This window comes from Bos javanicus, chromosome X (assembly GCF_032452875.1).
Source record: "Bos javanicus breed banteng chromosome X, ARS-OSU_banteng_1.0, whole genome shotgun sequence".
NCBI classification, from domain to species: domain Eukaryota; kingdom Metazoa; phylum Chordata; class Mammalia; order Artiodactyla; family Bovidae; genus Bos; species Bos javanicus.
Window position 1 is genome coordinate 131,664,316 of NC_083897.1, and position 12,564 is coordinate 131,676,879.

The 12,564-nt window shown below is 36.7% G+C and overlaps 1 protein-coding gene across 3 annotated transcripts in view; it reads right to left on the reverse strand.

Annotated features, from left to right (window-relative positions):
- Positions 1 to 12,564, reverse strand: part of CDKL5 (cyclin dependent kinase like 5) — a 177,933-nt gene that overhangs the window by 33,388 nt on the left and 131,981 nt on the right. For all 3 annotated transcript variants that reach the window (XM_061408034.1, XM_061408032.1, XM_061408033.1), the window contains 3 exons: positions 10,770 to 10,860; positions 7,196 to 7,385; positions 288 to 368 (listed from right to left, as the gene is read on the reverse strand). In XM_061408034.1, the coding sequence (XP_061264018.1) occupies positions 288 to 368; positions 7,196 to 7,385; positions 10,770 to 10,860 (362 nt within the window). The remainder of the gene's footprint in view (positions 1 to 287; positions 369 to 7,195; positions 7,386 to 10,769; positions 10,861 to 12,564) is intronic.

The following is a 12,564-nucleotide window of genomic DNA, read 5'->3' on the forward strand; positions in this document are numbered from 1 at the left end:
TTTTATTTATATTTAGATTATTATTCTGTCCATTTTAGCAATCTAATTTAGCTATCTCATAGTCCTGTCTAGACAGAATGTTATAATACCAGATACTGTTGTGATTTTAAATGAATTGCATGCCTCTTCAGAGGACACAGTCCTCTACTATTCACCACTACACTACATACTACACACCTGTTAACAAAACATTTAATTCATAAAAGCAGGCTATGGTCACATATAGACACAAGAGAAATCACAAACCAAAAGACATTTTGTACAGATAACACATCAACTTGTCCCACCTTCATTAAGTCAAGTAAAACGCTGTTTAAGATTCCAAGGTATCTTCTCTCCAATGACTGAGGATGGTTAACAGCTGGAAACTGTAACAACAACATGACAGGAGTATTAGCACATGGGGAAGGGTATGTGTGTACATGTGCTTTGAGTGCTGGGAAAGGTAGCAGAGGAGCAGAAGCTAGTGCCCTAGTGCCAAAGTTAAATTCATTTCACATAAATTTTGGTGTCTATATATTGAGCTTGGGATTAATAGGTGAAGTCTCTCAGTCCTGTGGGACTCTTTGCAACCCCACGGACTGTAGCCTACCAGGCTCTTCCATCCATGGGATTTTCCAGGCAAGAGTACTAGAGTGGGTTGCCATAAAAGGACTGGGTGTTAAATAACAGGAAAACTCACAAGTGAAACTTAAATCTAATCAGACAACACTGAAGCATATAAAATAAAACAAAATATAAAAATATTAATATTTGAAACTATTCAGTTTATACAGTATTGCCTACTTATACAGATAATTCCATTATAATACAATTCATACAGAATTTGTCTGCTTATATGGCAATTCTTCCACCTTTTCCACAAAAACATATAATTTACTTCTGAACATTAGAGAATTAAAAAGAAAAGGCTAGTACCTGAAAGGCTACAGAAGTAAAAATAATGAATTCAGACACACGTTCTATTATTGCTTTTAATATACTCTTTGAATGACTTGTTTTAAATTTCTTACTTTATGTAAGTTGGAACAGAAGGCAAACAGGCTCCTAAATTAACAAATGCATTTTTAAATAAAATGAGGGGAAAGGGTCAAGTTTATTCAGATGCTCTGTCCTTCCCTCTGCCAACTCACATTTCACAATATCTAAGTGGATGGTAAAATATTAGAGTCTAATGCCATGTATTCCCTCCCAATGGGAGGACTAGTTTGCTTTTAATATGTATTTCCTTTATACCAATATAAGAAGATTTCAAAGCCGAAAATCTCTAAATATTCTAAATAAGTGGATGAGAGGAGTAGTAATGTAGAAAAATTCAAACAAGGTATTAAGACTTCATCCCTACACAGTGTCACAGTGTTAGGTATGGCAGGAGATACAAAATATGGGTAAGACCAAAACCTTGCATGTGAACAACCCTCAGTCTTGTTGAGAAAGCAATCAGTGCAAAACTGAGTAGCCATAAATTCTAGTTGAAGCTCAGCAAAAGGAGAGGCCAAGGTGGTTTGCAGCTGTAGAAGAATCCATATATAGATAACATCTGAACTAGCTTTTGAAAGATCAGAAAAAATGTGAGGACAGAGAAAAGTAGGACAGCACCTCCTAGATAGAGGACATAGAAGGAATAACATGAACTTAACACAGACACACAAGCAATAACCTAAAACACATTGCTGAGGGAAGTGATGCTATGCGAGGCTTTTCAGCAATTGTTACGCCACTTATTTCAGAGATGAAGAAGGTGATGATCAGAAAACTGAAATAAATGGTTCAAGGCAGGTTACATAACTAAAAAGCAGTAAAACTAGTATTTGCACTCAGTGATCCAAACCCACATTCTTTCTAAACATGGGCGCCTTTCCTAAAGGAGGTACAGAGGTTCCTCTGGATGTTATTGGAGCATTAAATATTATCCCAGAGAGAGACACCTGTCATACTGTGATAAAAGACTCTATACTAGATTTTAATTAATATTGTGCTTATGAGGTCTATCTTATGCTACCAAATATCCCCTCCTCCTTTTTTGCCAAAAGTAACATTTCATCAATAAGAAAATTAATGCCCAAAGTCAAAAGGTATTAGAAATATGATTTTAAAATGACCACATAAACTCTTAAAAAATTAATTTATGTCTTTTGAATGAGAGACACCATTCTCGTGTGAGGTAATCAGACAAATCAAAACTCAAGCATACAAGTTTAAAGTATATGTCAATCAGAAGTTTGTTTCTTCTTCCCTTTTTTTCTTATTTACGTGGCCAATGTGACACAATAAGAGTGCCTCTTTACTGAACACTTACTATGCTTCAGGCACTGGTCTGGGCATTTTGTTGTTGTTCAGTCATGTACAACTCTATGTGACCCCATGAACTGCAGCTATAATGTCTAATCTTCATAACAACCCCATTAGGTGGTACTTCTGCTATCATAATTTTACACATGAAGAAAGACAGGCACAAGAAACTGCCCAAGGGCATTCAAATAGTAAATGTAGAGTCTGGCTTTGAACCCCAGCAGCCTAACTCCAGAGTCTACGCCCTATATTATGGGATAGCAATTGTTATTTTTTCAAAATAATGCATATTATTAGAGCAACATCTTGGTGATTTTCTAATCTCTATACACTGAAGCAAAATACAAATCACACTGGACTGGTTACTGGCGAGTCCATGTTTCACAGTAGCTACCATTCACACACCCTGTACGCTTAGCTGAGAACATCTCAGACATTCTCAAGTAAATGATAAAAGAAGACTCTTCCCACAAAAGATGTGGTTAAACCTCCAAAAAGCTTATACTAACTTAGTTAAAATACCACAAACACTTTCAGACTAAAACACAAAAACATTAAGATCTATAAAAATCAGTGTCAGGGAAGCAGCAATTTCTCCAAAGGATATTTACAGACAGTGCCATCATGGACTGTCTAGCATTTTACAGATAATATTATTTAGTGAGGAGGTCTGTGAACAAATAGGACCATAGACAAAGGAGGAAAAGATCTCCTTTGTTTGGCCTATCTAGTCCAAATGCTATTCATTCTTCAATATACATTTCAAACTGTAAATCCTCTATAAATCATTCCAAGTGAATCCAGCCAACTTTCCAGAATCTTTAATATTCTCAAGGTCACAACTATATTTAGATGTATTAGAGAACAGTACAATGTAGTAAAGAATACTGTACATTTACTACAGTATTTTATTATATACTATGCTTTATTATAATTTGTATTGTTTTCTAATTATTTTATGCACAAAAGTCTTAATTCTTCAGCTAGTTTACAAGTTTTTAAAGCCAGGTACCATGGCAGATCTGTTTATACTCTCTTCAGAGAATGCAGTTTAAAGCCTCTTTAACCAGGCAAAGAATAAGGCAGCCAGAAGACCAAGCTTGATGCTCCAGTTCAAGTATTTAATCACTTAATATTATTCAACCTAGTAAGAGCAACTCTAGGTGTGTTGTGAATATAATCGTGGCTATGAGAGCTCATTTCTTTAAGGAATCCATTAGTCCAGTGAGGATACATATTTTCAAACAGCTTTATAAAAATTTTTTATTACAATTTTAAACAACTGAAGTCTAGTATGGATTTACAATGTTCTGTCAAATAGCTATTTAAAAGAGACTGCTATGTGTGCTACCAGAGTGCTGCAGGAGCACACAAGGGGGAGGTAACCATTCCCCCTGGAGGAGTCTAGAAGGCTTCATGGAAGGAGGACACTTGACCTGAATCTGGGGGAGGGAGGATGGAGAGCTTTCCAGGAAGTGGGGTGAATATTGGGAGAATTATAGGAAAATGAAGCATTGTAGAAGCAACAAGGAAATGGTGACAGGTCAGTGTGGCTGCAGGGCAGGGGGTAGGAAAAGTTTGGAGACAAGGCTGCAGGGCTAGGATCAAGGGGTTTTTAAGGCAATGGCACTCCACTCTAGTACTCTTGCCTGGAAAATCCCATGGACGGAGGAGCCTGGGAGGCTGCAGCCCATGGGATCGCAAAGAGTCGGACACAACTGAGACTTCACTTTCACTTTTCACTTTCATGCATTGGAGAAGGAAATGGCAACCCACTCCAGTGTTCTTGCTTGGAGAATCCCAGGGACGGGGGAGCCTGGTGGGCTGCCGTCTCTAGGGTTGCACAGAGTCAGACACGACTGAAGCGACTTAGCAGCAGCGAGGAGTTAAAACCGAATAAGCTATGTGTATAGGTTTTTAACATAAAGAAGACAGAATTAAACGTACAATTTGCAGGAAGATTCTAAAAGTAATGTGAAGACTGCAATGAAGAGAAAAACTCAGAGAAATCAGTTTGGGAGTGGCTGTTTAGGTAAAAAGTGGTACGAGTGAAAGAAGCAATTAGAGATGGAGAGAGGGAAATAGTTGAGCTTGATTGCTGATAATGTAAATTTTTGGTTCAAGAGATCATTCAAATATTCGAGTCCCTACTACATATGCTAGATTGGGCTAGATGTTAGAAATGCAGCGATAAAACAGATGATTTCTAACAGTTTAAAATTAAAGAATAAACAAAATGATTTCATTTTGTGATAAGTGCTATGATGGAAAAAGAAAAATGCTATAGGAGAGACCAAGAAGGAGGCGGGGGAAGTTTGTTGGCAGGTCAGAAAAAGGAGGTGTTCTTGGAGATGAGATTTATAAAATGAGAAGGGGCCATGCAAGGGAAGCACTTTCCTGGGAAAAGGATGCTCAAGTCCCAATCTCATGGAGCTAGAACAACCTGGGGATGTTTATGGAAGTTAAAGAAAAAGAAAGGTTAAGTGTGCTGAAAGTCTGGAAAGGGATGGGAATGGAGAGACATATGAGCTGAAATCAGAGAGCCAGAAGGGCCCAGAACAGGCAAAGTCTGATGGGAAGGAGTTTGGATGTATTCTCATTGAGACAGGAATGCATTAGTTATGGCTCTCTTTATTTCTGTTGTTATTGTTGTTCAGTCGCTAAGTCATGTCAAGCTCTGTGCAACCCCATGGACTGCAGCACGTCAGGCTCCCCTGTCCTTCACTATCTCCTAGAGTTTGCTCAAATTCATGTCCATTGAGTTGGTGATGCTGTCTAACCATCTCATCCTCTGCTGCCCCCTTTTCTTGCCTTCAACCTTTCCCAGCATCAGGATCTTTTCCAATGAGTCAGCTCTTTGGATCAGGTGGCCAAAGTATTGGAGCTTCAGCATCAGTCCTTTCAAAACACCAATACAGTATACTAACGCATATATATGGAATTTAGAAAGATGGTAACAATAACCCTGTGTACGAGACAGCAAAAGAGACACTGATGTATAGAACAGTCTTATGGACTCTGTGGGAGAGGGAGAGGGTGGGAAGATTTGGGAGAATGGCATTGAAACATGTAAAATATCATGTATGAAACGAGATGCCAGTCCAGGTTCGATGCACGATACTGGATGCTTGGGGCTAGTGCACTGGGACGACCCAGAGGGATGGTACGGGGAGGGAGGAGGGAGGAGGGTTCAGGATGGGGAACACATGTAAACCTGTGGTGGATTCATTTTGATGTTTGGCAAAACTAATACAATTATGTAAAGTTAAAAAAAAAAAAAGAATATTCAGGATGATTTCCTTTAGGATTGACTGGTTTGATCTCCTTGCAGTCCAACGGACTCTCAGAGTCTTCTCCAGCACCACATTTTGAAAGTATCAATTCTTTGGTGCTTAGTCTTCTTTATGGTTCAACTCTCATATCCATACATGTTCAGTTCAGTTCAGTTGCTCAGTCATGTCTGACTCTTTGTGACCCCATGAACCGCAGCAAGCCAGGCCTCCCTGTCCATCACCAACTCCCGGAGTCCACCCAAACCCATGTCCATTGAGTCAGTGATGCCATCCAACCATCTCATCCTCTGTCCATACATGACTACTGGAAAAAACATAGCTTTGACTATAGGGACCTTTTTCGGCAAAGTGATATCTCTGCTTTTGCATATGCTGTCTAGGTTTGTCATAGCTTTTCTTCCAAGGAGCAAGGGTCTTTTAATTTCATGGCTGCAGGCACCATCTGCAGTGATTTTGCTTTATTTCTGAATAGATTTTCCTTTGTGCTGGACTGAGGGCAAGTCCTATTTATTTTCGTGTTTTCAACATCTAGTATGACAAATGCTCAATAACTGTTGAACTATTTGTACCCTAATTAATTGTCATAATTTGGCTCTTTTTCAGCTTACAAAAGCAAAAAGAGAAAAGAGAAACTTGCCTGAGGTAACTCAGACAGATTTGGAAGAGAGTGAAAGCAGGAAAGGGATGAAAGAAATGTTTGCACTTCTGTTCCTTTCTTTCTTCCACACTCATTGAGCCTAGCAGGAGGGATACTGTGTTTGGCGTTCATGTGTGAGGAGGGGTGCTCTTCAAAGTGAAATGAATTGAGGCCAGAAAGTCAAAGGAAAAAAAACAAAGTGCTCTGTAAATGTCAAGAAAACATGGTTTGAGAATTATGCATTTAAGAGAAAGAAAAGAAGTGGTGGGGAGCTTATTTTATAGTTCCCACAAAGGCCACCAACTGGCATGTTGGCCCAAACAGGGTAGTTGAAAATGGAAAAAGTAGCTTTGGGGGTAGATGGAACAGAGAAGCAACCTATTACTGGCCACTCCTGTAAGATGTCCCTCACTTGTGGAAAGTTTATACTTTAAGACTCTTTTTAGCATATTTTCTGAAATCAAGCTTAGCACAAAGTTAGCAAGTCTAGTAAAGGCTGCCCAAGACCAAACCCTAGTTTGAAAAGATACAATGTTTCACTAAACAGGTCATTCTCACTAGAACAGTGCCTTTAATATGAGTATTCATAATCTTCCTCAAATCACTACAAATGTTTGCTCAAATAAGCAGTAGCCATTTATACATTTCTCAATCTTTTGAGGATGCTAAATATTTTGCATAAAGAAACATTCTGAGATAACCAAAGTTTAGAATAATGCATACACTAAAAAAGAGTTTGAAAAACTGGAACAACTGAGAAAAATATTAACAGTTCCCACTTTCAAATTTAGACTTTTTAAAATTCACAAATACTTTATAAAATTCAAAAATAAAATATTATAATGGGGATTATAAACACCGTAATGGAAAAGGAAAAAGTATTCGATGGATAGCTTAGCATTTCATTGTGCAATGAACAATGATTTAAATACTACTGTACTGATTCCATTTGGGTTTTAGCAAAGCCTCTTACCCGGAGCCCGTGGAAGCGAGGATTACTATAGAAGAGCTTCATCTGCTCAGATGGAAGTGGTCCTAGCACCTTCTGAATGGTAAAAAGTTGGTCAATTTCACTTTCTCCAGGAAATAAAGGCTGTCCATCACTAAGCTCCCCAAGAATACAGCCAACTGACCACATATCTACGGATTTTCCATAGGGAGCTCTGAAAAGCAAAGGGAGAGATTATCTTGGCAACTGAAGGAATAAGTTTTAATAATTTCCAAACTATTTTGAACAGATTCAAGATTTAAAGCATATTTGGGTATTTAAGGAATTTAAAAATACCACATGGACAAAAGTGAGGCTAAAAAAAAGGAATTATGGATATCAAAGTAGAAATTCAGAACACAAGTGAATAAATATAAGCAAATAAAGCCATCAGTTTAATAACAATTTAGTTAGTATATACTGATTTGAAATCTATTTACAACCAGATATATATGTTGATTATTAATAGCTTAATAAACCCTAACAGCAGCACACATGTCTGATGAGTTAGCACTCACCTGGAGAATGAAACGCTCCCAAGAAATGTATTTCCTAGGTAATTATCCTTTAGCTCTTTGAATGTCAACAAGTTATACTGATTCATTTTTTGAGTTCAGTCTATTAAAATGCACCACTGACTTATGTGTCTTCTTAAACAGCAAACATTTAATATTTAACCTGTTCTGATTGCACAGAGTCAAAACAGCTAAGATTATGTTAAGCTTTATTGGATTATTTACTTGAATCTATTTGTACCCTTTGTTTATGAAGCTTTATGACAAGTATCTCCCTCAAAGCATTTTTTTCACTAATTGAGGGATTTATAGCTATCTTTCAAGGTATGAGTTTACCAGAGGGCTTCTGGAGTACTATCGTTGCTAACAGGCTAGATATAAAATCTACGTATCCCCCCAAAAAGCTTTATGTGTATACCTGAAGATCTATAGCCTCAAGTCAAATTACATATGACAGATTAAGAAACCATATTTTTCTTTCATTTCAAACATAAATTATCTAAATCTTAAGAAGGAAAAGCCAAAATACAATATCTGAAAAACCAAGGAAAGAAATTCTAGAGTGTTCTACTAAGTAATATAAAACTTTTAACAAATACTCTAAAGCACTTTTAACATAAAACAGAGTATGTTTCTAGGATAGTAAATCATTGAATCAACAAGTCAATATTTTATTTATCTCATTTCCCTCCATAAAAACTGATTTTAAAGGAAACTTCATTTAGATCTTTTTGGTAGCTTGTTGGAAGGGAAGGATACTGATCTTTCTTTCATACAAGTATGAGAGAGGAAAAACTTGTGCTAGGTGGAGAAACTTAAGGAAAATCTTTACATACCCATGATAAACTATTTTTTCTTATGTCAGCTATTTGAATAATTTATGCAGCTGTAACTACTTTGAATGTGAAGGACAAAGTCTTGAAAATGTAAAAAAATCTGTAAATTCTACATGTTGACTAAATATCAACTGATTTCAATGGGATTTTTATACAAATAATATGGTTCTTCAACAAGTACTTGACAATCATTTAATTAGCAATATTCAATTTGGCTCAAATTAGTTGGAGTCCTCATCTACTTTTGGTAGCTCCCATATATCTCTAAATATAATTTCAGTTTTCCAAAATGTATTATTAGGCAGCAAACACTCTCTAAAGTTTCACGGTAAGGCTGTCCTCAGAATGAATTCAAGGACATTTTATAGACAAAATTATAATGAGTCCCTCTACCATACTTGAATCCTCAGATGGGGGTCTAAGAAGGATTTACTTCAAATTCATTTCTTCTTTGGCAAATCCTGCCCAGTAAATTCAAACTCCCAATCCCTCCCCAAAGAATGGACACATGAATGGACAATGCATTCAAGTGAATCCAGAGAGAGGTATATAGAAGAAACACAGATGACACAAAAGAAAATCAATCCTAAATCCAAGTTTAAAATGAACACAGAAATTCTAAAATCTCTCCACCCAAGGAGGGATAATAAAGTGACTAGACACCACTGATTTCAGAGGATGAAGCACAAGCTTTTGATTTAAAAATAAATAGTAAAGCTTTCAGTAACTGACACCAATAATTCTTATAGGCTCTAGGTCTGCAATGAAATAAGAAGTAACACCAAATAGACACTGGGAAATCAATTGTTAACTTCAAAATGGTCTTTCAGTGAGTAACTTAAATATATAATCATCATGATCTTCAGAAGAAACAGAAATGTATATTTCTATTATATAAAAGGTATCTTTATTTACTGATTAAAATTTTTTATTGAAGCAGAGTTGATTTACAATGTTGTAAAAATTATCTTTAAAAAATTAAATTTATCATGTCCCCTAGATACATATATGGCACACTAAAGAAAAGAGATGAAACCTATAATTAATGCAATGGTTATCATTACCACAATGTCTAATTTTATTTGTAGAGAGTGTCTTCTACCTCAATTCTTTGATGGTCCCAAAGAAGAAAATACAATCTAGGACAAATAAGAAAATACTACAACTACAATAAGTAAATAATTATTAGTGAGAAAATGTGATGGAGACCAAGACTACAGGCCCCTTCTTAGTCTCTAAAGTTTAAACTTCTTAAAAGGAAGAATCTTATCAGATAATGCTTTTCTGGTGTAGATGGGTGAATGAAATGGCTGCCCTGGTAGATACAGCACTGAAAGTGGAAAGGTGGCACAAAGTGGAAGGATATGGCAGTGTTGCTGAGAAATCATCAACGGACTAGTTTGAATAGCCATTTATCATCAAACAGGATTTACACTGCTTGGAAGAAAAATGGCAGTTGGTCAATATTTATAGCAAAATAGCTAGGTATAAGAGATATTCCAGAAATATTTACTGAATGGATGAATGAATGAATGTATGAACAAACAGATAAGCCATAATGTCAAACTCTGTGGATATCCACATTTTTAATGTGCAAGACTATTAACAAAGGTGGCAACAATAATTCCCCCCATTTCTGTATACCTGACACTTTGTAATGTGACTCTGCCACTCCTCTCATCAAGTTTATTTCTCCATCCCATGAATCAGAGGATAGACAACTAACATGCTTTGGCCAATGAGGCAAAGGTCATGCAAAGAGGCTTGAAAAAACACTTTTGCTTTTGGGCTTGCCCTCTGCTCCGGGAATTCTACTGCTATTATTTGAAGAAACTTGGACTAACCTACTGGAGGATGAGTCCCCATGCAACAGAGATGGTTTGTCCCAGCTGAGGCTCCCTAAAACCAAACAGCCTCCAGATGACTTGCTGACTGACTGTAGCTACATGAGCAATTTCAATTGAGACCAGCAGAAGAATCAGCCAGTTGAACTCAAATAGCTGATTCCCCCAATCCGTTTGCTCCCAGAATCATAAGCAAACAAAATGGTGCTTGTTTTATGCCATTAAGTTTTTAGGTTTGCTATACTGTGACAGGTAACTGGCATTTAATTAACTCAAGTTCTCATCTTCCACAGATAATCTCAAAGTTAACAATAGAGGGTCAACAAATATGTAGATGTTATTCTATTCTGGGAAGGTAACTCACCCAAGTAAGAGTTCTGGGGACCGATACCACCTGGTGGCCACATATTCTGTATAATTAGCATTATTTCCTTCTGATAGATTCCGAGCAAAACCTGAAAGACAGCAAAACCCAAAAGTGTAGAGTTAATTTCATGCTGACAAAATATTTCAGTGCTACATTAGTATCTTAAAGGAACATCAAAAGAATATAATGATTGTTATTGAATGGGCTGTTTATTAACATGCCCGTATTACTTTAAAAAGTTAGTCCATTGTTCATATGTGAACTAAAATATACAATGTAGTCACTACAAAACCAGTCTCTTCTAATAAAGAAATCCATGTTTTCAAAGTTTTTGCATGCTTTATAAGCATTCAGAGCATACTTTTAAACCAGCTTTTCCAATAAATGCACATCTTACAAGATGAAGACTCCATAAGAGCCAAATGTCAAAGTTACATTAGCATGTTGCAGATAAGTCATTATTTCAGCTATGTGGGACTTAGATAGTATTTCTGTATCTACTGGTGCTGATCAGCTCCGACCATTATGTAAACAACAACAGTTAGGGTTGGCAATGATGGAAACGAAGCAGGCCAAAATGATTTTCTCCTAATGTAACTGAGAAGCATATTAGGCATATCTTAATTACCTTATAGACTCTGTTGCTCTCCCACCTCCCCAAGTAACAATCCTTTCAAAAGGTTTTGCAGCCACAAAATAAACTGGAAGGTAGGTTAATTACCCATCTAACTCACCGAAAGCAATATAGGTTCACTGTAAATAGTTACAGAGAACCAGAATATTAAAATTAAAGGTGAAAGTTAAGGCATATATATATGTATGGCTGAGTCCCTTTGCTGTTCACCTGAAACTATCACAATGCTGTTTATCAGCTATGTGCACATGTGCTCAGCTGTATCTGACTCTTTGTGACCCCCTGGACTATAGCCTGCCAGGCTCCTCTGTCCACGGAATTTTCCAAGAATATTGGAGTGGGTTGCCATTTCCTACTCCAAGAGATCTTTCTGACCCAGGGATCAAACCCACATCTCCTGCTTTGGCAAGCAGATTCTTTACCACTGTGCCACCCGGCTATATCCTAATATGAAATAAAAAGTTAAAAAAAAGTTTCAAGAATTAGAAAATACTGTTTCTTAAAGTAGAACAGTAAAAAAATAAAAATAATCACAGCAACAAAACAAAACCCCTAACTTCAGTTAATCAATACTCCTTTATAAGACACATTTGGAAGAAATATTTATATTTTTTATTGGGATTCTTCAAGCCAGACAAAGGAGCTACATGCTCTGGGAGGGAAAACAATTAGGAGGTTTTTGTTGGGGATGCACAGGACACAGAATGCCACATGTGGTGCTGCCATGCGGAACTTCCTGACAATGTAAAATAAAACTGTCTTTTAAGAAATGATGCTAAACCAAGGATACTCTTTTTACCATTATTAACTATTCTACACACACCTCTTTTTTAACTTGCTTTACCAATTTCAGCTCCTAAATACTTCTTAACATGTTTAGGTATAGCAGGACTCTTCTTTGCAATATTCCTTATCATAAAATACTAAGAAAATTAAGTCCTATAAAACATTTTTCCTCAAGCAGACAGGTTCATAATAGTCAAACTCTTAAAATCAATAAGTGAAAACAGTTACACATGCTTCCAATTGCTGCACTGGCCACAACTGGTCATTCTACAAAGTGAATTTTTAAAATGCTTCTATTTCTCTCACCTGTGCAATCCATATTCTAAGTACTAATCTAACTTCTCCTTATAAGGAGATACAGGGAGATAAAGA